This window comes from Trichomycterus rosablanca, chromosome 21 (genome assembly GCF_030014385.1).
Source record: "Trichomycterus rosablanca isolate fTriRos1 chromosome 21, fTriRos1.hap1, whole genome shotgun sequence".
Classification (NCBI taxonomy): domain Eukaryota; kingdom Metazoa; phylum Chordata; class Actinopteri; order Siluriformes; family Trichomycteridae; genus Trichomycterus; species Trichomycterus rosablanca.
Window position 1 is genome coordinate 2,775,676 of NC_086008.1, and position 27,730 is coordinate 2,803,405.

Consider the following 27,730-nt stretch of genomic DNA (forward strand, 5'->3'; position numbering starts at 1 on the left):
TTTAAAAGAAGATAATTTGGACTTTAATTTTGTTCAGGATGTGAGGAACCAGACCGATATGACATGATACGTGCTGAGGAGATCTCCTGGACTATACTAGTAGTCCTGAGAAGACCTCCCAGACTATCCCAGAAGTCCTGAGGAGACCTAGAGGTGCTGATATGACCTCCTGGACTATACTAGTAGTTCTAAAAAGACCTCTCATACCCTAGTAGTCCTGAGGAGACCTCCTGGACTATCCTAGTAGTCGAGAGGTGACTTCCTGGACTATCCTAGTAGTCCTAATAAGATATACCAAACTATCTTAGAGGTCCTAAGAAGACCTCCCGGACTATCCTAGTAGCCCTGAGGAGAACTCTTCGACTATCCTAGTAGTACTAAGAAGACTTATCGAACTATTCTATTAGTCCTGAGGAGGAGACCTCCCGGACCATCCCAGTAGTACTGAGGAGATGTCCTGGACTATCCTAGTAGTCTGAAGGAGACCTCACAGACTATCCTAGTAGTCCTGATAAGACCTCCTGGACTATACTAGTAGTCCTGAGGAGACCTCCTGGACTATCCTAGTAGTCGAGAGGTGACTTCCTGGACTATCCTAGTAGTCCTAATAAGATATACCAAACTATCTTAGAGGTCCTAAGAAGACCTCCCGGACTATCCTAGTAGCCCTGAGGAGAACTCTTCGACTATCCTAGTAGTACTAAGAAGACTTATCGAACTATTCTATTAGTCCTGAGGAGGAGACCTCCCGGACCATCCCAGTAGTACTGAGGAGATGTCCTGGACTATCCTAGTAGTCTGAAGGAGACCTCACAGACTATCCTAGTAGTCCTGATAAGACCTCCTGGACTATACTAGTAGTCCTGAGGAGACCTCACTTCTCGGACTATTCTAGTAGTCGTGATAAGACAACACAGACTATCCTAGTAGTCTTGAGGAGATCTCCTGGACCATCCTGATATTTTTTAGGATACCTCACAGACTATTCTAGTATTCCTGGGGAGACCTTTCAGACTATACTAGTAGTCACGAGTAGACCTCACTTCTCAGACTACCCTAATAGTCCTGATAAGACCTCTCAAACAATCCAAGTAGTCCTGAGGCAACTTTCCCAGACCATGCTAGTAGTCCTGATGAGACCTCACAGACTATTCTAATAGTCCTGAAAGGACCGCTCATGCACTCCTAGTAGTCCTGAGAAGACCTCCTAGACAATCCTAGTAGTCCTGAGAAGACCTCCTGGACTATACAAGTAGTCCTGAGGAGACCTCACTTCTCGGACTATCCTAGTAGTCCTGATGAGATCTCCTGGACCATCCTAGTATTCTTTAGGATACCTCTCAGACTATCCTAGCAGTCATGAGTAGACCTCACTTCTCAGACTATTCTAGTAGTCATGATAAGACTATCCCAGTAGTCCTGAAGAGATCTCCTGGACCATTTTAGTATTCTTTAGGATACCTCCTGGACCTCCTATTAGCTCTGAAAAGACCTCCTGGATAATCCTAGAGGTCCTGAGAAGACTTCCCAGACTATCCTGATAGTCTTAAGGACACCTCCCGGACTATCCTAGTAGTCCTAAGAAGACCTTTTTAATCCTAGTAGCCTGGAGGAGACTTTGCTGGACTATCCTAGTAGGAATTCCTAGTTAGACCGCGCTGACGAGGTTTGTACCATAATCATTCGCATCAAGGAACCTTTTTCATATCAACACATAAATAGTTTAGAAGATAATTCGCTTAGACTGTTTACAGATAAATTAAAGATGAACTAACATTAAACTGTCAATATACAAAATCGTTCTATATGCATAGAAATTCATTCATTCATTCATAATTCAATAACTGCTAAACCTCCCAACATCTCCAATCTTTCAGCTTGCTCAGCCGTTTCACCAGAAGAGCCGTGATGTGCCCGTGGCTTTACTGATCACCAGTCCCAGGGTGGCATTTTCCTCCCCTGGTGCGAGTCCAGGTCAGTCCAGGTTGAGCAGATCCTCAGACAGAACGTCCGTGATCTTGGACGCCCTTTTGGACCCGGAATCCACGAACACTTTGGGAATGTCGGTGCCGAAGTAGATCTTGTTGTTGGCCGCGATCGACTGGAACTTGATCAGCTGCAGGTACTGAGGCGTCAGCTTAAACTGCAGGGCAGAGAGGGGTTAAAGGTTAAAAAGTTGAGAGAGAAACGATAAAAGGAGGTGTAATAAAGTGGTGTAGAGATCCAGTATGATTTACTGGTTCTGTTTGAGGGGTCTGGATACCCCTGCTGGGGTCGCACCTTATTGGCTTCTGCTGCTTTCTGGGAAGTGTAAAACTCGGCATCTGCTTTCGCTTTCTGACGGGCTAGAAAAGCGCTATCTAAGAGAGAGAGAGAGAGAATAATTGCGAATTATTACGACTCCACCTAATAAACAACAAAACAGTGCACCCCATAAACACGAAGCTGCTTATGATACTCGGCTGTTATGCTGTAAAATAAAACTATTTATAAACACCCTCACACTCACCCATTACCTCCGTCTCATTATGCAGACGCCATCGATCGGCCAGCAGGGGTCATAATTGCAGCAGTTATGAGGAAACCCTGTTTAGCCACTGACCAGCCCCTTACAGACACGCAGCCAAACGTGTGTTTTGTTTATGTGCCCGACTGGCTGATAGCAAAGCTGAGATTGGAATTAGGAAGCTCTGCGCCAGCCAAGCGCCCTGTCCAATCACTTTTTAATACCCAGCTCTGTTATTAACGCATCATTTTTTACAAATACAAATTTCTTTATGTATTTTTTCCCCTTTTTCTCCCCACTTTTTAGCGCGTCCAATTGCGCCATGCTTCCTCTCCACTAAAGTCGACCCCCGCTCTGATTTCACACTTTATTGGCACAAGTATGCTCACACACACAAGAAATTTGACTCCGTATAACCAAAGTCAAATTCCTTGTATGTGTGGAGCATACTTGGCCAATGAAGTCAGATTCTAATTCTTTGATTTGAGGAGAACGCAGCTAACCCACGCCCCCTCCGACAGGGGCAGCAGCCGTATGCATTTTGTCACCCACACTGGGCGAGTGCATATATGCGAATCAGCCTTGTCAAAGTCAAAGTTGCTTTATTGTCAAAACTGCAGTATGTATAGGACATACAGAGGATTGAAATTGCGTTACTCTCTGATCCATGGTGCAACATTTAACATTAATTAAACAATAAACCTAGAATAAAAGAAGAATATAAAAATAGAATAAGAATAAGCACACTAAAGTGCAAATATATATACACTGACACAAATGTGTACGGGGAGACACACCCTGATCAACCCACTCCTTCCCCGCCTCTGTGCAGGCGCCATCAGTGGTACAGTGATATCAATCGAAAGGTTGGGAGTTCGAATCACTTTTTAATATAATCCAGCAGTTCCTACCAAAAATGAAGAGAACTAAAAAACCCAAATGCCTTCCTAGCAATGTCAGGTGATTTTAATCATACTTCACTCTCTGATACACTCCCTACTGTTTGTGGAATGCCCCACCAGAGACTACAAAACATTGGACCTACTGTATGCTAATGTCAAGAAAGGGCAGATCAGATCACATCCTTGTTCTCCTTACCCCACCTACACACCCATTGTTCAGGAGCAGCCTGCAAGGACTCGCATTGTAAGGAGGCTCTGCGGGATTGTTTTGAGGCCACCAACACTGCGATTTCCCTTCGGGGATCATTAAAGTAATCAATCAATAATAAACCTGAATCAGGATGTTTTACAGATGCTTCCATCTACAAATCTATTACGTATTAAGAAAATCCCTGGAGTCTGTTTAGCACAGTAACTGATCAGCCCTGATCTGACTTGATAATATACAATCTGATTTCGCTTTAGTGATGTTTGCTTTCTGTTCATTGTGTAACTTCGGTGTTTTCAGGATCTGTGTGGTCCGACCCATGCCAGACTGAGCTTTTGTTTTCTCTCAGGCTTCGAGTAAATCCCACGTTTTAATAAAAAACGACAGCAACAGAACACAATCTCAAAATCAGCTAACACACACTGCATGTAATGAAGTCGGTGAATGTGTGTAGATAATGAACTGTATAGATTCCGCTGGGATTTTCCTAAAATAGACCTGATATACAGGTCCTTCTCAAAAAATTAGCATATTGTGATAAAGTTCATTATTTTCCATAATGTAATGATAAAAATTAAACTTTCATATATTTTAGATTCATTGCACACCAACTGAAATATTTCAGGTCTTTTATTGTTTTAATACTGATGATTTTGGCATACAGCTCATGAAAACCCAAAATTCCTATCTCAAAAAATTAGCATATCATGAAAAGGTTCTCTAAACGAGCTATTAACCTAATCATCTGAATCAACGAATTAACTCTAAACACCTGCAAAAGATTCCTGAGGCTTTTAAAAACTCCCAGCCTGGTTCATTACTCAAAACTGCAATCATGGGTAAGACTGCCGACCTGACTGCTGTCCAGAAGGCCATCATTGACACCCTCAAGCAAGAGGGTAAGACACAGAAAGAAATTTCTGAACGAATAGGCTGTTCCCAGAGTGCTGTATCAAGGCACCTCAGTGGGAAGTCTGTGGGAAGGAAAAAGTGTGGCAGAAAACGCTGCACAACGAGAAGAGGTGACCGGACCCTGAGGAAGATTGTGGAGAAGGGCCGATTCCAGACCTTGGGGGACCTGCGGAAGCAGTGGACTGAGTCTGGAGTAGAAACATCCAGAGCCACCGTGCACAGGCGTGTGCAGGGAATGGGCTACAGGTGCCGCATTCCCCAGGTCAAGCCACTTTTGAACCAGAAACAGCAGCACTGGACTGTTGCTCAGTGGTCCAAAGTACTGTTTTCGGATGAAAGCAAATTTTGCATGTCATTCGGAAATCAAGGTGCCAGAGTCTGGAGGAAGACTGGGGAGAAGGAAATGCCAAAATGCCTGAAGTCCAGTGTCAAGTACCCACAGTCAGTGATGGTCTGGGGTGCCATGTCAGCTGCTGGTGTTGGTCCACTGTGTTTTATCAAGGGCAGGGTCAATGCAGCTAGCTATCAGGAGATTTTGGAGCACTTCATGCTTCTATCTGCTGAAAAGCTTTATGGAGATGAAGATTTCATTTTTCAGCACGACCTGGCACCTGCTCACAGTGCCAAAACCACTGGTGAATGGTTTACTGACCATGGTATTACTGTGCTCAATTGGCCTGCCAACTCTCCTGACCTGAACCCCATAGAGAATCTGTGGGATATTGTGAAGAGAAAGTTGAGAGACACAAGACCCAACACTCTGGATGAGCTTAAGGCCGCTATCGAAGCATCCTGGGCCTCCACAACACCTCAGCAGTGCCACAGGCTGATTGCCTCCATGCCACGCCGCATTGAAGCAGTCATTTCTGCAAAAGGATTCCCGACCAAGTATTGAGTGCATAACTGAACATAATTATTTGAAGGTTGACTTTTTTTGTATTAAAAACACTTTTCTTTTATTAATCGGATGAAATATGCTAATTTTTTGAGATAGGAATTTTGGGTTTTCATGAGCTGTATGCCAAAAGCATCAGTATTAAAACAATAAAAGACCTGAAATATTTCAGTTGGTGTGCAATGAATCTAAAATATATGAAAGTTTAATTTTTATCATTACATTATGGAAAATAATGAACTTTATCACAATATGCTAATTTTTTGAGAAGGACCTGTAGATTTGTAGATGGAAGAATCCGTAAAACATCTGGATTCAGGTTCAGTTCGGCTCGTTATTGGCAGTGTCTGTGGGAAACGGCTGGATTCTACTGAAAGGTCCTGCATTCATTTAAAAATATCAGGTATTGTTTTTAACTCTTCACATAACGCCTTTTTAACCATGGCAAATGCACCGAATACCATTTAATGACGCTATACACCGATCAGCCATAATATTAAAACCACCTCCTGGTTTCTACATGTTATCAGCTCCACTTACCATATAGAAGCACTTTGTAGTTCTACAATTACTGACTGTAGTCCATCTGTTTCTCTGCATACCTTTTTATCCTGCTTTCATCCTGTTCTTCAATGGTCAGGACCACCACAGAGCAGGTATTATTTAGGTGGTGAATGATTCTCAGCACTGCAGTGACACTGACATGGTGGTGTGTTAGTGTGTGTTGTGCTGGTATCAGCTGGTGTGAGTGGATAAGACACAGCAGCGCTGCTGGAGTTTTTATATACTGTGTCCACCCTATTAGACACTCCTACCTAGTCGGTCCACCTTGTAGATGTAAAGTCAGAGACGATCGCTCATCTATTGCTGCTGTTTGAGTCGGTCATCTTCTAGACCTTCATCAGTGGTCACAGGACGCTGCCCACGGGGCACTGTTGGCTGGATATTTTTGGTTGGTGGACTATTCTCAGTCCAGCAGTGACAGTGAGGTGTTTAAAAACTCCAGCAGCACTGCTGTGTCTGATCCACTCATACCAGCACAACACACACTAACACACCACCACCATGTCAGTGTCACTGCAGTGCTGAGAATCATCCACCACCTAAATAATACCTGCTCTGTGGTGGTCCTGACCATTGAAGAACAGGGTGAAAGGAAGTAAAAAAGGTATGTAGAGAAACAGATGGACTACAGTCAGTAATTGTAGAACTACAAAGTGCTTCTATATGGTAAGTGGAGCTGATAAAATGGACAGTGAGTGTAGAAACAAGGAGATGGTTTTAATGTTATGATATTAAAAAAACAAATGGTATTAAAATAAAGAGACCTCGATGTGATCTTAGCTAGAACAGTTGTCACTCTTCTGAAAAGGCTTTTGTGCCCGATCGGTCAAAAGGTTTGTACGGCTGGGCACTAATGTTAGCCAAGAAAGCCTGAGTTGATGTTCCAGTTCATTCCAAATCTGTACAGTAGGACAGAGGACAGAGTTTCTCATGTCTTTATAGAGCTTTGCATTGTGCACAAGGGTAGGTAATATAATTGAAAACAGATCATTTCCTTTATTTCACTTATTTATTACACCTGATAGCAAGTGCCGTAGCTGAAACTCATGCATTCCTCAATCGTGAGGGTGTCCTGATATATAGAGGACCTTCATATCGCAGATAAGTGATGAAAAGTCAAAACTGAAAAGTATTTAAGGAAGGTGTTGGTGCACTACAGCTCCTACTGGAGGGTTTGAACACCATGTTCCTAAAGATCTGCCTTATATTGGTGTTTTAATAATAGTGGTGAAAAGCACTGTTCTCTCTTTCAATGAGGATTTTTTTGTAAAAGTTTCTGCACTTTTTTAAACTCAATTTATTAAGAATTTCAAACACAAACTCCATCACTTTTCTACACAGTCACCTACCGATGCATTTTTCAGCGTCACACCAACTTTTTAATGCCATCAGCAAAAAAGGTTTTTGGCTGAGTTCGTAGCGACTGTTGCACCGCTGCTTTCACATCATCATCACATGAAAATCTTCTTACCCTTAAGGCTTCTCTGAGCGTCCAAAGAGGTGGAAATCAGATGGAGCTAAATCCGGACCATAAGCGTCTCTCAGTCTCTCAGACACAACCGATTACTCCTCCTCCCAACCTCACCGCTTATAACCACAATATATGAAAGTGAGGAAACTTTTTGAAGATCCCTCGTATTTCTTGATTTGTTTATAGTTTGAATTGCTTTATATTAATATACATTTCATTTGTAGTAGGTGTAATTAGGTATTACGGTAGTATTTTACTATGCTTTTTATTCTAAAAACTCTTGTTTACGCTTGACTTCATTTCGCCGAAAAGCGGAGATGCAGATGGATCCAGTAACCACGCTGCTGGCTACTGGGTGCTTCGTTGTGGGAAAGAAAGTGGTGGGCGTGTTCACCTCCCGCTGGTTTCGCTCTTGTCAACACAACTTTTCGGATTTCCTGACCTTTGATAAAAGCATAAATTCTCCCGGGGAGCCCAGGAATCCTCCCATATCTCGCTGACCCGCTTTGCATCCGCTCTAAGTGGCGACTTGTGGCTTCTTTTTCTTATTCGCTCTCACGTTCTTTGGTCCGATTAAACGGAATTTTGGTCCAAATAAGCGAATAACATTACATGTACATAATAGGATTTGTTTCGGTACTTTAGGATTCGGTCCGAATAAGCGGCTGGTCCGATTAACCGGTGGTCCGATTAATCGGATTCGACTGTATATATACATACACACACATTTATAGCAAGCAGAGTGTAAACCAACTTCCTTGTTCTTTTGGTCATACAGGTCTCCAGACCATCCATCCATCTGTCAGTCCGTCCGTCCATTTGTTTATTTGTCCATCCATCCGTCCGTTTGTCCATTCATCCATCCATCTACCTGTCTATCTGTCCATCTTTCTATCCATCCATCCATCCATCTAACTACCTTTCAATTCTACCTGTCTGTCGGTCATGCAACTATCCATCCGTCCATCCAACTATCCGTCCGTCCGTCCGTCCGTCCATCCATCCATCAGTCTACCCAGTCTATCTGTTCATCTATCTGTTTATCTAATTTAGTTTTTATTCTAAAAACTTTGTTTTAATGAAGGATACAGTGTTAGCACACCTAACTAATCTACAGAGCTGCTTAAGATTCATTCATTCATCAAGACTATGATAATATTTACCACATACCTTCGATTTCTGAGATCTTTTTCTCCGTCTCCTTCTCCATCACTTTCTGTTCAAATTTAATCTCGGCCACTTGAGCGATCTTTTCCGCCTCTACATAAACCACAACGAAACGTTTTAGTCATTATCTGTGCATTTAAATGCCATTTACAGGAATTCAGAGGACTATTATAATCATAATTAAAATAACTTTCATATTTTAATTAGTAAGGAAAACATCAGATAAGTGCTGGTGAAGTTAGATAAATGAAAAAAAATTTATTTGTCTATTTGGTTTGTTTGTTTATTAGGATTTTAACATCATGTTTTACACTGTGGTTACATTCATGACAGGAACGATAGTTACTCATTACACACGATTCATAAGTTCTCAAGGTTATATCGAACACAGTCGTGGACAATTTAGTGTCTCCAATTCACCTCACTTGCACGTCTTTGGACTGTGGGAGGAAACCGGAGCACCCGGAGGAAACCCACACGGACACGGGGAGAACATGCAAACTCCACACAGAAAGGACCCGGACCGCCCCACCTGGGGATTAAACAGTTAATCAACTGTCTGTTTACCTTAAAATGACTAATTTACCTACTTATACTGTGGTACTGCTAAGCGTAGTTTCTTTTTTCCCCATTTATGCATTTTTCTAGTCGTATCCAATTCCCCAGTTGTATCTCCAGTACTCACACACGCTACGCCCCCTCCGACACATGTGTAATAGCCAACCACTTCTTTTCCCCTGCACCATGCAGGTTCACACAGGGATTAGTTTCACCTACATACAGTCACACACTGATCTCCATTATTCCCCGCCTCTGTGCAGGCGGCGAATCCTTTATCCTGCCCTGCGCCCAGGGTTTCTCCAGGTTAAACCGGACCCGCTGTGACTCTGACCAGGATAAAGCGGTTGATGGAAGTGATGTGACTTTACTACACAGCTAAATTACAGTTTGCGCACATCAGTTTAGTACCATTAACTTTATTTGTTTACTTTAATCTTTACTTAAATATTTACTATGCAACAACTTCCTCACTGCACTACTAAATTTATTTGTACTATGAATATAATATAAGATGTATTAATAATAATAATAAAACAAATATGCAAGTTTAGAAGGGGTGTGTTATGAGCTTTTCTCACCAATCACAGCTCGTTTTCTCTCAGTCTCCGCCTCTTTCTCCACCACCTTCTGAGTCTGAGCAGCAATTAACAACTTGGTCCTTTCAGTCTCCCTGACACACACACACACACACACACACACACACACACAGTTCTTTAAGTATAAATCCTGTACTATGTGCAGCCTGACTCCACATGCACCAGGTTCGAATTCACACATCCTATAAATCACTGGTTTAATTTTTAGAATTAAAATTCTATAGAGTTTAATGTGAATTAAACCTGATTTCCATTACAAGTCTGCTGAAGCCAGTAAACTGTTAAACTGGCCGGTTTACTGGTTAGTCATTTTGGCTAGTTTGTTACACCAGTGATTTATTTTTCTCTTTTACATGCTGGCGACTCACCAGTTCAAACACCGCTCTGAAAATTCATAACCAGTAAAACATGTGTCCTTTAAACACACACACACACACACACACGCACACACACACACACACACACACACACACAATACGATTTCCTGTATGCACTGTAACAGGCTGTGAGAATGTGAGGTCTGAGATAGCTGGTGCCAAAAGTACCTTCTCACATTGAGGTAAATGTCTGTAAAATATCAAATGATCATTCAACACAGTTTACAATAACATAATAAAGTACTTTAAAACAACTGTTCTTTCATTTTCCTTTTTCTTTCCTTTTTAACAAGGGTCTGGAGACCTATATATATGTAAAAGTAATTGGACTGCTGACCATGGGCTTGTTGGATATTCCATTTCTAAATCAAATGGTATTAAAACTGAGGAAAGAACATTTAACAAAAAAAAAATCTATCCATCCATCCATTAGTCTGTCCATCCATCCATCTATCCATCTGTTCATCCATCCATCTGTCCATCCATCCGTCCGTCCATTCATCCGTCTACCTGTCTATCTATCTATCTATCTTAAAATACTTTACAATGTTTTTGTAAACTGTGTTAACTGTGTTATTTTACAGGCATTTACTAGATACAGTATTGATGATTAATGGCACATTGCTAGTCAGACTGAGATGGTAAACTTACATGAGCTCATAGTTCCTGCGGACGGACTCGGGTATGTTGGGTTTAGTAACACGAACCGCCTGAGATACAGATAAAAAATAGGAAGAAAAAAAGATGTTTAATCACAAACTAAGTGACAATAAAAGACAGATCGGTGTACAGAGATAAAACCCTGCACACCTATGACAGCATCAAGACTCACAGAAGAAGAGACGACAACACAGAAGGAAAAGTAAAACCAGGACCGTGGGTAGATCGTAAACCTCAGGGATGTGAGGCACATAATGGCTACTATTAACTGTGTGAACGTTAAAGCTCATGCATCACTCCTCAGACAAGTTCTAACACGGGACTCATTCATTTCACTCTGGGAAACGGAGAGTAAACGCTTCGTTAAAGAAACTCCTGCTGAGTCTGCTGGATGCTCTTAGCACAAATAGTCTGGCAGCTGACAGGATTATTCAATTTATTACACAATTATGGTGGTAAAGGATAAAGGATGGAGAAGGATGTTCATCACACTCACCCACAACTGAAGTAAATTAGGAAATATTTCAGCCACAGATCAAGCAATCAAGCACTAAGCCAATGTGAAAAAAGAAAATCTATTTTTGTAGGAAAATCAGTTTAAGTAAGAAGTCTTTTTGTATTTTAGACACAGTTTGAAACATACTTAAATAATAATATCATTTTTTTCCATTTTCATTGATCACTTTATCCTATTCAGGGTCACAGTGGGTCTGGATTACCCTGAAACACTAGGTGCAATGCAGGAATACCCTGGACAAAGCGCCAACCCATTGGCCATCACACATCAGACCATCAGTCAATCACCCAATCACGTCTGTGTAGACGTTCCGCCAGCCGATAGCACTGCTGAGATTCAAACCAGAGGTGGTGGTTGGCTCGAGTGTTTACCAGGGCTCTGTGTTGAGCAACTGGAGCTTGTTTGCACACAACTAGTCAAACCACATCTTTATAGACCTTATACAGAGGGGACTTTATTATTTTATACACTGTTAGCAAAGGATGTGGTGAAAACAACTACATTCCACATACACTATATGGCCTAAAGTATCTTTAGAAGCCTTCACTCCAGCACAGCTCACAAAGGAAAACATGAGAGACTACTTTGCAAAATGCCTAGCATCTTATGATAGTATGGTTGTAAAAATACAGCACAAACTGACCCCTGTAGTTCGTCCGTTAACTACCTAGAGCCAAACCATTGCCAGTCTGCAACTTTAAACTCTTCAAACTCTTGAGATTTTGATGCAAGTTGAGCAGGACTAATCTTGTCCAGTGCAGATCATGCAGGCTTATTGTTTTTTTTTTTACGTAAAAACTGGACAGAAATGTAACTTTGATGTCTGGGGTGAATTAACAGAATTACAGTAAAAGAAAAACGTGTACAGTTGTTTTTATTTAGCATGAAGCACGCAACCAGATTCTAATACTTGGGCTTAAGAAACACAAAGATCCAGCTTTACCTCGCTTTTATAAAACTGATCCCATCTAACAGCAGTGACGATGTGTTATAGAATTGAAAAATATTTAATAAGCTTAGGAGGGAATGTAGTCGATCAGCCAGGACATGTTTGTCGCCCCAGGTAAGGAAAGAAGAAACTTCGTGTTTGTAACATATTATTGAACTCTTCAGTGTCGTACATTGGGGATTTTCAACTGATAGTCTACAGGGACGTGCAAACTACGGCCCACGGGTCATCTCAGACTCAGACTCAGCTTTATTGTCATTCAACCACGTACATGATAGAACGAGATAGTATTGCACAAAAACTGCAGCAGCTTATGTTGATCTAAAGTGCATAATTGCAAAAAGTGTAGTAGCAAAACTAAGCAGCAACAAATCACAAGATGGTTAAAGTGACTGTGCCAGTTGTGTTCAGTATGGCAATGTGTATAGTGTTTATAGTCTTTATCTGTGGCATGTTACCACTTTTGAAAAGGCTTGCGAAGTATTTTAGAAATAAAATTAAACCTGTGCAGCTATTAAGTATGTGTTAGAATTTAGTGTTTGAACTCTGGGTGTCACTATCGCGATCACTGTCACAAAGCTAAAACGCTCCCCGTCTTCTTTCCCCCGACTCAAAACATTAACGTTGCACCTACATTGACGTTCCCGATAACGTTTTTGGATAAACGCGGCGGCTCCAAACTGAAAAACTAGGCGACAAATGCGGAAGATTTGAGGCGCGCCGGGAAGATTAATATTTTATACTGAGTTCAGAGGGAAATGGGTATGTTTAATTTAAAGGAGTATAATAATCTTCCAGTTAGGATTATAAACTGGTGAGTGAAATCGGCAAAATCTTACATCATTAGTCACTCAAATAAACAGGAAGTGGGATTGTTAGTAATCATGTAGCTCTGGTATATTTTTATTTGTTTTATTACAAAAGGGTCTGTGGCCCCTTGTTTGTGTATTTTTTTACTCCATCTGACCCCCAACAAAAAAGGCTTGGACACCCCTGGCCCCAAAAGGAAAAGACTGGACCCCCCTGCCCTACACAAACGACTGTAATACATTATTAATGCAGATACAATTAATTAATCACTGAAAAACTAAAACATTTGCTACTTAAAGCACTTTATGTATAAATGTCTGGTTTAGTGCAAGACATCAATATTCTGTCAGTGCTTAGTGCTCGTTATTTCTTCTGCAGATTTAGACAGAAAATACAGAGACTGATGTGGATTAGCAGTTTTGTGCTTGTGTGTTCTAGTAGAGCTCTGCGGGGGTAAGTCTGGTAACATACTGCAGTAGGAATAATTAAGACAATAATTAGGACATTTTATGCAAAGCAACTTAAAGTACTGTGACAGTATACTGTCTAAGCAATTGAGAGTTAAGGGCCTTGCTTAAGAGTCCAACAGTAGCAACCTGGCAGTGGTGTGGCTTGAACCAGCGACCTTTTCATTACTAGTCCAGTACCTCAACTGCTAGGCTCCAACTGCTCTGAAGACTGAAGGAACAGTTTTTCTGCGCAGTAAGAGAAGAAAGGTGTTCTCAGGGTTCTGGATTGCATTAAAAATGACTTTTTAAGAGCGGCTGCCAAGTGAGCAGAATGTGTGCTTGTTCAGAAAAGCAAAAGGGGTTCGGATTCCAAAAGGACACTCACTATTCCAAGCCCAACTTGGGAAACTAAGCCTTGTGGTTACTTACAAGACAATGTTTAGCAAAACCAGAGCTAATGATTCAACCTGACTCACCAACAAACCAACACAAGATCTGTAGTGACAATGTTTGGTCGGAATTTCAAAGACTGTGGGCAGGGTAATAAAACGTACAGGAAATATGACTCTGGCCGGACTGTGTATTAATCACAGTAACTAGAATAATAATCTAACAGAGCAGTGTGAGATTTAGAACGATTCACAGCTCAGCGGGGGCGCTGGTTTTCCCGTCATCGCCGTCACCTAAAATTTGAGCTTAAAGTCGAAAAACCACAGTAGAGTAAATAAAGAGCTCAGTAAAAATTACAGAACAAAAGGACAAAACCTATAAAGAATGAGGTACAAGGAATAAATAAGAAAGCTTTCATTACACGGCTAACAGTTCAGGAACAGAAAGAAAAATGTTCATCTCTAATTATTATTTACATTTAAAGCATTTAGTGGTCACTTTTACCCAGTGTTACTCAATACAAGTCGAGCAACTGATTGTACTGAAGTGAGGGCCTTCCCAACAGTGGAAACTTGGTGGTGGTGTGGCTTGAACCGGCAACCTTCTGATTACTAATCTAGTACATTAACCACTGAGCTACCACTGCTCTGTAAAATAAAGCAATCAAGGATCGAGGACAAGTGGGTGATGTGGCCTAATACAGAGTTTTTTTTTGTCCATGATTTTTACCACGACCCAGGCAACACATCAAAACGCAACACTAAATATACTTCATTAATAAAAATGATAGTAATCTGTTCCAACTGTGGTTTACAGGGTGTAACATAAAGCCTCCACAAGTGGGCGTTCACGTACAACTCCACACAGAAAGGACCTGGACCGCACCACCTGGGGATCGAACCCAGGACCATCTTGCTGTGAGGCGACAGTGCTACCCACTGAGCCACCTTGCCACACCCCCTTGCCTACTTAAGTCTACAGACACAGTTGGCCATGTGTGAAGGAGGGATGGTTGAACTGGTTTAAAAACTGGGACTCCTGTTGTCTGCTCGATGCACCAGCATGAGTAATGGAGGAACACACAGACTCGCTGTGAGAATTCCCCACTGACTGGTGTAATGAAGCGGCCGGAAACTGCATGTGCTATCGAAGGGGGCGGGTGCAAGGGGATGATGCAAGTAGTAAAGGAATTATAATAGGTAACTGGAAACTAATACATTGTCAAAAAAGGGGAAAAAATTTGTGTTTTGCCTCCAAAAACCTGATGTAACTTGATGCAAGAACAGAACATTCTAGAATAAAATAGGATAGAACAAACAGAACAAAACAGTATGGATGATTATTGTTAAGAGAAATAGAAATGTACCTGAATTATAAGACCTGGAGCCATGTTAGTGAGATCTTCCTGCAGGGTCAGCTTCAGATTCTCATCGATCTGATCTGAAACACACACAGAATGCAGGGCTGATAAAATATATCTTATAATTAACATTATAACAGCTGCAGGAAATCAAAAAGTGCTATTCTACGGGGTATAATATGTATTAAAGGTGAATGAAATCTGAATGAGGATCATCACGATCAGCATTTACTACTATGAAAAATAATAACTATAATAATACAGCTGTAGCCTAGCGGTTAAGGTACTGGACTAGTAATCAAACAACCACTGCCAGGTTGTCACTATTGGGCCCTTGAGCAATGTCTATAACCCCTTAATTGCTTAGATTGTATACTGTTACAGTACTATAAGTCGCTTTGGATAAAAACGTCTGCTAAATGCTGAAAACGTAAATGTAATAAATCTGCACCCTGCCTCTATTCGTGATGAGCTGCCGCCCGTGCAGGCGCCTTGACAGTTCAGCAGAGGCCGCATTTGCCTCAGAGACGAGGATAAGGAACCCTGTTTCAGCCACCGTTCCCCCTACAGATACACAGAAACTCATGTGTCTGTGTAGATCAGTGGTCCCCAACCACCGGGATGCGGATCGGTACCGGTCTGTGGGTCATTTATTACCGGGCCGCACAGAAAGAATAAATAATTAGAGATCGCTACAAGAGCAATTCAATTTCCAAAACTCTTCAGGTGTTATTGTCTCCAATCACCACTAGGTGGGAGTTATTCTATTTTAAATCCTCCCACCCCTGCAGGCCCGTGAAATCATATCTTACATGAAACCGGTCCGTGCTGCAAAAAAAGGTTGGGGTAGGTGACTGGCTGATAGCAGAGCTGACACTTGAACTCGAGAGCTCGAGATCTCGGCACTGATGAGCTAACGTGTTTACTACTGCGCCACCTAGGACCTCGGTTAACCAATAACAGATAACAGTCGTTTAACTGTCAAAATAAATTGGCATTCCTGTTGCAGTACCTTCTGAGAACGCACACATACAGTAAAAACTGTAAATGTGTGTATTATACCTGAATCACTGCTAATAAGTGGAACACGATGTAGGAAAAACTAGGACTAGCGAGTAATGCAACCCAAACTGTAACCACACTGTGCTGGAATTAATGATTCGCTAACTCATTTTACACTAATTTTACCCGGACCACCTTATAAGGAAATGCAATAATAATGTTAATAAATGTCAGATATTTTAACATTTCAAAAATGTGTCTGAGTTTTAATAACCTCCTCTGACTGTTGACATACCTAATCCAAACTGAGCTGCAGTAAAGTAATCATGTGACTCAGGCGTGTGGTAAAGTAACAAAAATCTTGGAAACATCCCTAGTGTCTGGACTGCACAGTACAATGATTATGTTCTTCTCAGAACCCCAGAGTAGACAAGCCTGTCTGACCTTCGATGTACCAAGTTCTCATGAGATTAAACTGGTTCACAGGGAGCATTTAAGTAAACAATGCTGAATAAAAGCCACTGTGCAACATTAACCAAAAATAAACTAAATGAAACAAGCAGGATACTGCTTGTGCTGTTTGGGATTCAAGTTTGTTTGTTTATTTGGTTTTTCTAACGCCTTGTTTACTCTGTTGAGTTATTTCAAGGCAGGACCGGCTATTTGGGGCAGGAATTTATTGCGTTTATAAAAAAAATGTCCTCAAGTTTGTATTTGTAAGAAAGTTTATGATCATGTTTGCATTGTTTCTGGTAAAGATATTGATTATAGAGTCAGTTGTTTTCAGTCTCTCTCTCTCTGATGGCTTGGCATAGGTTGCATACAGGGGGCTCCTCTCTTCTTATCAAATATGAATGTGTGAGCTGTCCGTTTTTCCCGAACTGTTGTTTGATGAGTCGTTATATCAGTTTATTATTGGTTTGCGAGTTTCATTCTGATTGCCACTGGTTTAGTATGTATACTGTTATTAGAGTGAAGAGGTCGGAGAGTGGGAGTTTGAGGTCTGTTATCTGTTCGCTTGTTTTCCTTCTTGCTAACTGGTCCACTTTTTCATTTTCTGTAATCCCGCAGTATTTTATTTCAAAGTTGTTTGGGATTCAAGAATAAGACATTGCACTTGTTCAGAACCAGAACAGCAGCAGACTGAACAAACGCCTCTGGCTATCAGGAGTCCAGTTCAGAGCTTGTGGCTCGAAACTGTGATGATCGATTTTAAATTAAACCATTAGATTAAACCCCATTTCCAAAAAAGTTGGGCCATTTTCAAAAACGTCTAGCGGTAAAAGCACACGCTGTTCACCAGAGCCGAGATCTCGAATACATCGCATCGAATCTCGGCTCTGCCTGCTGGCTGAGGCTGAGCGGCCACACGAACGACGATTGGCCTGTTGTTCAGATAGGGGGCGGGATTAAGCCGGATGGGGTCTCTCTCTGGTTGGTGGCGCCTGCACGGAGATGGGAAAGGAGTGCTGTAAGATAAGATAAGATAAGATAACACTTTACTGATCCCGAAGGAAATTGCAGTAGAGGGTGCGGCTCTCCGTACACAGCGCTGAACTGCACCGCACTCGTCAAGTGTAGGTGATAAGATGTCCGATTGCTGTGCACGTGTCGGAGGGGGCGTGGAGCAGCCTCGTCCTCCCCAGTCAGGAGCAGGGACCAGCATTAGTGAGAGGATGATTGACGGGCAGAAATTGGATGCGCTCAAGTGGTCAGTCTAGCTGACATTTCAAACTCGTGAGTTCAAATCTCGGGCAGCCATATGGACGATGATTGGCTCGTCAGTGAGGGCATAACTGCTGCAATTATGACCTCTGCTGGTTGATTAATGTCGCCTGCTCAGTGAGACCGGGGGACAATACGAATCGAGTAACTGAATATGACTAAATCCAGAGAAACATTGGGAGGAAAATGTATAAACAGAACAGAAAACGAGGTATCAGGAGGGTGGATTTCTTACCAAACAGTTCGATGTAAACCTCCTGAAGAGTGTGTACGCTGCAAAACTGGTTCAGCTCGTGGTGCACTTTGTTAAAGATGAGAGATTTGTCATAATCCACCGTGAAGTTCTTCACAATGTCATAGACTGTGGGCAGGGACGAGAGTCGAGACAAAACATATAAAAACAAGCCCAGACATCAACACACTGCCGTATCGTTTAAATGCTTCCTTACAGAACTAAAATCAAATGAACGTTACTTTACCAGCTGAGGGTACGAGGTAGTTCACCACCTCGATTCGGTCGAAATAGATGATGACGCCACCGCTGTGAAATAAAAAAGAGACAAACATGACAGGAACCTGAGAGGTATCTTTTGAGAGTCCGATCTAACCAGTTTAAAATAAGGAGAGTGATCATCAATGTCCCATCTTTTATGTAACATGTGCATTTTATGTATGTGCATTCGTTTTATCTAACTGTAAGTCTTTGTGCCGGTCTGCCAACCTCTCCAACCGTCCACCTATCATTCCTTCCCTTCCAACAATCAATTTTATCCATCGGATCCATTCATCCATTTAATCTACTCATTGTCAATCAACTGTTTCTTTTGAAGATTGTTCCGTTCATCCATAGTTTTACCACATATGTCATTCTACACATCCATACGTCCATCCTATCCATCCATAATCTAATTATTCATTCATATATTGTTCTACTCACTCATCCATCCATCCATCCATCCCCTTTGTGCATTGTTCCGTCCATCCATTGTTTTACCACCCATCTGTCTATCATTCTACACATCCATCCATCCATGCATGCATGCATCCATAATCCAATTATTAATTCATATATTGTTCTACTTACCCATCCATCCATCATTCCGTCCCTTCCAACTATCAATTTAACCAGATACACTGATCCATACATCCATTTAATCTATCAATCCATCGTCAATTTACACATTGTTCCGTCTATCCATTGTTTTACCACCCATCTGTCATTCTACACATGCATCTATCCATCCACCTGTTTATGCATCCGTCGATCCATCTATCTATCTGTCTGTCCGTCGATCCATCATTCCATCCCTTCCAACTATTAACAATTTTATCCATCAATACACATCCATCCATTTAAACTATCTCTCCTTTGTCAATTTATTGTTTTATTTAAGTATCGTTCCACCCACCCATTGTTTCACCACCCATCTGTCATATTACCCATCCATCCTTCCATCCCTTCTATTAATTTTATCCATCGATACACTGACCCATCTATCCATTTAATCCATCCATTGTCAACAGATTGTTTTATTTGTGTTGTTTCATCCATCCATTGTTTTACCACCCATCTGTCTGTCATTCTACACATACAGTACATACATCTATAGATCCATGCATCCATAATCCAATTGTTCATTCATGTATTGTTCTACTCACCCATCCATTAACATTCCGTCCCTTCCAACTATCAATTTTATATTAATACTGTACACTGATCCATCATCCATTTAAACTACTTATTCTATGCAATTTATTGTTTTATTTATATATTGTTCTGTCAATATATCAATTTATCCATTAATACACGAAACCATCCATCCATTTAATCTATCAATCCATCGTCAATGGACTGTTTTATTTTTGCATTGTTCCGTTCATCTATTGTTTCGCCACCCATCTGTCATTCTACACATCCATCCATCAGTGCATCCATCAATTTTCATTCCATCCCTTTCAACTATCAACAATTTTATCCATCGATACACTGATCTATCTATACATTTAAACCATCTCTTCTTCGTCAATTTATTGTTTTATTTAAGCATCGTTCCACCCACCCATTGTTTCACCACCCATCTCTCATATCACCCATCCATCCATCCATCCATTCATCAATTTGTCCATCCATTCATCCATAATCCAATTATTCATTCATATATTGTTTTCCTCACCCACCCATCCATCATTCCATCCCTTCCAACTATCAATTTTATCCATCAATACACTGATCCATCCATCAATTTAATCTATATCCAATCATTTGTTTTATTTATGCATTCTTCCATCCATCCATTGTTTTACCACCCATGTGTCATTCTACATATACATCCATCCATCCATCCACTCATCCACCTAACCATGCATCCGTCGATCCATCCATCCATCATCCATCCCTTCCAACTATTTTATCCATCAATACACTGATTCATCCATCTATTCTATCTATCTATCTATCTATCTATCTATCTATCTATCTATCTATCTATCTATCTATCTATCTATCTATCTATCTATCTATCTATCTATCGTCAATGAACTGTTTTGTTTTTGCATTGTTCCGTTCGTCCATTGTTTCACCACCCATCTGTCATTTCAGCCGTCAATACATCCATCCACCCATCCAAGCATCTGTAAATCTGTCCATTCATACATCATCCAATTTTTCATTCATATATTGTTCCACTTATCCATCCATCATTTTATTCCAATACATCATTTCATCCATTCATTTTTTTCGTTGATTATTTAATCCATCTATGTATTGTTTCATTTAACATTCCAGTGATAACGCTATAAGGCAACACTAATTATTTATCTATTGTTGTGTTTATCCATTCATCCATCGATCCTCCCTCCTGGTCACTTTTTTTTTCATTCATCATCCATCGTTCTATCCAAAACTTTATCCATCCACTCATGTCTATTTATAACAGACTGGTGAGCATGTTTAACCGCTAAAGCACTCAGACTTACCTTGTGCCACAGGGAACATTTTTCACTTCATCTGTCTGAAGCGTGGTCTGTAAAATCGAAGCAGAACGTTTTTTTTTTGTTTTTTTAAACCAACATTAAACATTTTTATGCTTTAAATGCTCCATACAGACGTACGATTCAAGGTCCTGAGGAATGAACGTGAACAAACTGGGCTAAAGCACATGTGTGGATTTATTAACCGTGAATGTGATGTGAAATCCATGCAGTCGTGTTATTTTATCCACTAGCTCAGCTCAGCTCAGCTCTTTAAGCTGAATCACTGCATAAACATCGATTTTTTTTCCCACTATACTACAGATTAACAGTTCTGATCAACGCACACACATCATGTCGGTGGTGTAAATGAGCTGAACCGGCTGAAATGCTGATGCATGTTTTCAATAAATCTGTGTGGTTTGCTCTGAGACATAAACCCCAAATGAAAGAAACTTGGAACAGTGGTGAAAGTTCCCAGAAAGGGTCGGCCTCCCAAAAATACTCATCCAGAAACTCACCAAAGAACCAAAACCAACATCTAGTGAAGTGCACTGACTCAGATACATTTACATCTTCGGCATTTAGCAGACGCTTTTATCCAAAGCGACCTACAGTACTGTGACAGTGTACAGTCTAAGCATTTGAGGGTTAAGGGCCTTGCTTAAGGGCCCAACAGTGACAACCTGGCAGTGATAGGGTTTGAACCAGCAATCTTTCGATTACTAGTCCAGTACCCTAACCACTAGGCTACAACTTCCCTACAGTCAGTGTTCATCATTCCGATGATAAAGACAGACTGGGAACTAAACATGTGTCAGTGGGAGAGGTGCAGGTCAAACTGGGATAGGGCATAAGACTTCTGTGCCACCAAAGTGCCCAAGTTAATGCCCATTTTCTAGTGGGTTGCAACCCTAAAATGGGTTGCAAGAAGCAAAAAATAGGTAGTGGAGAAAAATAATAATAATTAAATAAACTTGTACGTGAGCACCCCCGTGTGGAGACTTTATGTTACATCTTGTAAACCACAGTGGGACCATGTTATAATATAACAGCAGATAAAGTAAGATGCATTGTTCGCGTTACATTAAACACAGCCGTGGACAATTTTGTAGCTCTGACTCCCCTCCCTAGCAACGTCTATGGACTGTGGAAGGAAACCGGAGCTCCCGGAGGAAACCCACACAGACACGGGGAGAACATACAAACTCCACACAGAAAGGACCCGGACCGCTCCACCTGGGGATTGAACCCAGGACCTTCTAAACATGGTGGATCACAGATTTAGGGTAGGAAAAGGGGGGCACAAGTCTAATTCAATAATGAGAGCTGTGGGCAGCTGTAGCCTAGTGGTTAAGGTACTGGTCCAGTAATCAGAAGGTTGCTGGTTCAAGCCCCACTACTGCCAGGTTGCCACTGTTGGGCCCCTGAGCAAGGCCCTTAACCCTCAATTGCTCAGACAGTATACTGTCACAGTACTGTTAGTCACTTAATGATTAATATAGCTGCATAAAAAAGTTTTCTTATTAAAAATATCACAGGATTTGATTTAGGCCGTACAAGTTGTGTATTAACGTTGAACAATAAGTGATGACGGGTGCGTAGACACATTTTGATCACCCTGCCAAGTCCAAGTTAAGGAGGGAGTGTGGAGTGTAGGAGTGTTTGTAGGAGTCCTGAGAAGTTGTTTGACTCACTGTAATAATGATTACCAAATGTCATGGTTGATATATCATGCTGGGAATACTATTACAAAGAAAACACACAAAACCTATACTTTAACAGGTACTGACAGGATTTCCTGGCTGCTACTTCTCAACAAGAAGTGGCATAAAGTTCAGTATGTTTGTTATCCTGTCTCTAAGTATTTTCATTTCCAAACAAAGTGTTTATGTGTTAAATGTAAAACTGTGGAAGTAATAAAGGTGAATCCTACCTGCACAGGCTTGTAGGTGGTGATGAAGGGCAGCATGAGGTGAAAGCCCGGGACGCTGGTGGATGTCAGCAGAGCGCCGCCCCTAAACAAGCGGCACAAAACAATTCAGCCTGGGAGGCTTTATTTTTTCGGGACGATCCTGTTTATCAGCTCCACTTACCATATAGAAGCACTGTGAAGTTCTACAATTACTGACTGTAGACCATCTGTTTCTCTACATGCTTTTTAGCCCCCTTTCATACTGTTCTTCAATGGTCAGGACCACCACAGAGCAGGTATTATTTAGGTGGTGGATGATCATCAGCACTGCAGTGACACTGACATGGTGGTGGTGTGTTAGTGTGTGTTGTATGGTATGAGTGGATCAGATACAGCAGCGCTGCTGGAGTTTCTAAACACCGTGTCCACTCACTGTCCACTCTATTAGACACTCCTACCTAGTCGGTCCACCTTGTAGATGTAAAGTCAGAGACGATCGCTCATCTATTGCTGCTGTTCGAGTCGGTCATCTTCTAGACCTTCATCGGTGGTCACAGGACGCTGCCCACGGGGCGCTGTCGGCTGGGTGTTTTTGGTTGGTGGACTATTCTCAGTCCAGCAGTGACAGTGAGGTGTTTAAAAACTCCAGCAGCGCTGCTGTGTCTGATCCGCTCATACCAGCACAACACACACTAACACACCACCACCATGTCAGTGTCACTGCAGTGCCGAGAATCATCCACCACCTAAATAATACCTGCTCTGTGGGGGTCCTGTGGGGGTCCTGACCATTGAAGAACAGCATGAAACAGATGGACTACAGTCAGTAATTGTAGAACTACAAAGTGCTTCTATATGGTAAGTAGGGCTGATAAAATGGACAGTGAGCGTAGAAACAAGGAGGTGGTTTTAATGTTATGGCTGATCTGTTATAATGTGTTCTTGTAGCCAGTGGTGTTTGAGTGCTTGGTGGTTATAACTGTTTGGCTCCTGCTTGTTGCTGATGATAGTTTATTTTTATAACTGAATAATTACTTCCATTTCCATACTTGTGACTTATGAGAATAAAAACTGTATTTAGAGAAACGTTTGGCTGGTGTGCACAGCGCCATCCAATGGAAAACACTGTTACTGCAATTGATCTACAGTACATTCATTTCTGCCTCTGTTTCATCACAATAGCTAGGATCTCCCCCCATGTCAGTGCAGACATTCAACCGGTCGATAGCACTGCTTTGATTCAAACCCTGGAACCCTAAATCTCAGCACTAGTGAGCTAGTGTCCTACATTTTTCTGAAAACAACCTGTTATTAGGTTTATTATTTAATTACTCATGTTTTTATACTGTACAGACTAAACAAAATAATGTTAATTAAATAGTTTGTTTCTTTATCAGGATTTTAACGTCATGTTTTACACTGTGGTTACATTCATGACAGGAACGTAGTTACTCATTACACACGATTCATCAGTACACGAGATTATATCGAACACGTCTTCGGACTGTGGGAGGAAACCCACGCGGACACGGGGAGAACATGCAAACTCCACACAGAAAGGACCCGGACCGGACCGCCCCGCCTGGGGATCGAACCCAGGACCTTCTTGCCGTGAGGCCACCGTGCCGCCCGATTAAATAGTAATATTTATTTATTCAAAGGCAAACAACTTTGTGCAATGCAGTAAGACACTCTGGACAGGACAGGACAGGACAGGACAGGACAGGACAGGACAGGACAGGACAGGACGCGCCACCCTTCCCGACACGGACAACCACCCACGTCTGTACGTAGACGCCCGACCAGCTGATAGCACCGCCAGGGATTCAAACCCTAGATTCCAGCAGTGGCCTCCTCAGCACCTCGTGACTTTGTGTTACCCACATTTCTCACGGCGAGAAGGTCCTGGGTTCGATCCCCAGGCGGGGCGGTCCGGGTCCTTTCTGTGTGGAGTTTGCATGTTCTCCCCGTGTCTGCGAGGTGAATTAGGGATACTAAATAGTTTAATATTAAAAACTTAAACTGATGAATCTTGTGTGATGAGTAGCTTACCTGTTCTGTCACGAATGCCAGAATGTACCGAATGTTCGAACTGCTGCCCTCGGGTAGACGGTACAGGCAAATCAAAACAAGGACTAATAAATAGACTGAGAGACAGTTTTTACAACAGGGCCATAGCTCTGTTAAACACAAACATGTGACACAACAGGCGTCATTCAACGGGTCTTGTGCAATTTCCCTTCATTCACTTTACTGGGACATGTGCAACTTTTAATTTAATTTGAATAGGACATGTGCAATAGCTGCAATAGCTTCTGTTTTGTTTAAGTACTGTTTTATATTTTTATATTTATATTTGTATATAGTACTGTTATTGTTTGCTGTTTTTTCTTGCACCAATTTCGTTGTGCAAGTGTACAAGTACAATGTGCAATGACCATAAAGGATTCGTACTCGTATTCGAACGTAACCAAAGTGTAAAACATGACGTTAAAATCCTAATAAACAAATAACGTTCACACACATTTTAAATCTCGCTCTTATTTATTAACTTGGTCTGGCGCCCCTCAGGTACAGTTTCCCGGCGTGCAGCGCTCACCTGTAGTAAACACCCGTGTGTCCCTCTTCGATCTTGTGCACGGCTGAAAACAGAGCGGCTCCTCCGACGGCCAAGATCACCGACACCACGGCAGCCGCGCTCATCCTGACCTGAGCACAGAGGACGACGGCGGACAGTGTTACTTCATCCTAATTCCCTCGCTCCCAAAAGTATGTGGACACCTACTCATGAGCTTATTGGGCATGCTATAATAAAACGATGGGCATGAATCTGTAGAGTCTGTCCCTTTTGAAGCTAGAACAGCCTGCACATTTCGGTAAAAAAGTGTGTCTGTGGGAATTTGTGCCTATTCAGACAGAAAAGCGTTCCTCATGTGTTTAGAGAGGTTAAACACAGGGCTTTGGGCTAAGGTGAAACGGTCAGCAGGGATCCTATTAGGGCCTGTATTTCATATCATGTGGTAGACAGCATACAGAGCAACAGATAAGCTACAGTCTGCTCACTGCAACATACCGGTAGGTTCACCTGCAGCACTCAAGTAAAGATCAAAGTTTACACACAACAGGGCGTGTAGGTCAAAGTACGCAATGATTTCCGCGACCGTTCCTTCTCTGTGACTGAATGAAGCACATAAAACCGCTCGGACGATTCACTGGCTGGTAAATAAAGTCCTCTAATATCATTTAACATCCCCAGGACGTCTGGTGACTCTGTGCCCATATACACCCATCAGCCTTGTTTCTACACTCACTGTCTATTTTATCAGCTCCACTTACCATATAGAAGCACTTTGTAGTTCTACAATTACTGACTGTAGTCCATCTGTTTCTCTACATACTTTTTTAACCTGCTTTCACCCTGCTCTTCAATGATCAGGACCACCACAGAGCAGGTATTATTCAGGTGGTGGATGATTCTCAGCACTGCAGTGACACTGAATGGTGAAATACAGTGTCCACTCACTGTCCACTCTATTAGACACTCCTACCTAGTCGGTCCACCTTGTAGATGTAAAGTCAGAGACGATCGCTCATCTATTGCTGCTGTTTGAGTCGGTCATCTTCTAGACCTTCATCAGTGGGCACAGGACGCTGCCCACGGGGCGCTGTTGGCTGGATGTTTTTGGTTGGTCGATTATATCAGTCCAGCAGTGACAGTGAGGTTTTAAAAACTCCCCTGATCCACTCACACCAGCACAACACACACTAACACACCACCACCATGTCAGTATCACTGCAGTGCTGAGAATGATCCACCACCTAAATAATACCTGCTCTGTGGTGGTCCTGTGGGGGTCCTGACCATTGAAGAACAGCATGAAAGCAGGCTAACAAAGCATGCAGAGAGACAGATGGACTACAGTCAGTAATTGTAGAACTACAAAGTGCTTCTATATGGTATGTAGGTATTTATGGTAAATAGGAATAGATTGACTTCAGCCAACAAAACATCCAACGGATCAGTGGTCTCCTGTCAAGGTTAGGAAGAAACCCCAAAGTCACCTTATCTACAAACCACCAGAACAGGTTTGCAATGCTGTAGAAAGTGGGTGAGACATCAGTGACACTGTTTACAGCCAAGCAAGCTTCCCAAGCGATCAGCAGCAACTTTTAGTCGAGCATTGAGAGGCTGATTTTGACCAGAAAATAATACAATAAAGTTTGTTCAAACAATTCAGTCACAGAAAAAGAACAAATGCAGAAATCAAAATGAAGGTGTGAAATGAAATGCAAACATAATGTTTAACAAATATTAAAGTGATACATTAACATCACACCGTCACCTGGACTAAAGGTATAACTAGCAACACAGTTAGCATTTAGCTAACAAGCTAGGTAGTTTTATGAATTAAAACACTTCTTTTCTAAGCGTGTTTTGCTTTTATTCTTAACCCTTTCATGTAAATGACATTTATATGTCCCTAATGAGCGATTTCACTAAATGTAACTATTAATACTATTTTAAAAAGACGATAAATTACCTTTTAAGGTTGTCGGTTAATCCCGACACAACGGCTACAATCAACACCTGAGTGCACTATCTCTATTCCATCGTCGAGGATCTTTGTCACAGCGACGCACGTTTACGTCTTGCGTCATCAGCTTATTTTTTTTTACTTGCAGTACATATATTTGATCACCAGATGGCGACAGAATCCTTTTTTTTTTTAGCCTATAGGGCTACGGTCACGCCATCAGTGTTTACTACAGTTCGGTTCATTAAGTTCTATGTTTTTGTCACGTTGTTATACGGGTTAATTCATT

At 41.7% G+C, this 27,730-nt stretch overlaps 1 protein-coding gene across 2 annotated transcripts; it reads right to left on the reverse strand.

The window, feature by feature from the left end:
• erlin2 (ER lipid raft associated 2) lies at positions 1–27,510 on the reverse strand. Of its 2 annotated transcripts, none has more exons than XM_063018082.1 (12): positions 27,448–27,510; positions 25,506–25,615; positions 22,928–23,009; positions 20,998–21,044; positions 18,501–18,562; positions 18,257–18,382; positions 15,301–15,374; positions 10,811–10,869; positions 9,765–9,856; positions 8,629–8,718; positions 2,281–2,360; positions 1–2,143 (listed from the first exon to the last, which is right to left on the reverse strand). In XM_063018082.1, the coding sequence occupies exons 2-12, from the start codon at positions 25,607–25,609 to the stop codon at positions 1,976–1,978; spliced, it is 984 nt and encodes a 327-aa protein (XP_062874152.1). In that variant the 5' UTR covers positions 25,610–25,615; positions 27,448–27,510; the 3' UTR covers positions 1–1,975. The 2 variants fall into 2 exon arrangements, with proteins under 2 accessions (XP_062874152.1, XP_062874153.1); XM_063018083.1 differs by lacking the exon at positions 27,448–27,510 and adding an exon at positions 26,969–27,037.
• Between the last annotated feature and the right edge of the window lie 220 nt (positions 27,511–27,730).

Coding starts and splice junctions, on each gene's coding strand:
- erlin2 (XM_063018082.1), bottom strand. CDS start 25,609: ATGAGCGCGGCTGCCGTGGTGTCGGTGATCTTGGCCGTCGGAGGAGCC. Junction 21,045..22,927: donor CCACCTACAAGCCTGTGCAG/GTAGGATTCACC, acceptor TCGATTTTACAG/ACCACGCTTCAGACAGATGA. Junction 10,870..15,300: donor CTCCAGGTCTTATAATTCAG/GTACATTTCTAT, acceptor TCTGTATCTCAG/GCGGTTCGTGTTACTAAACC.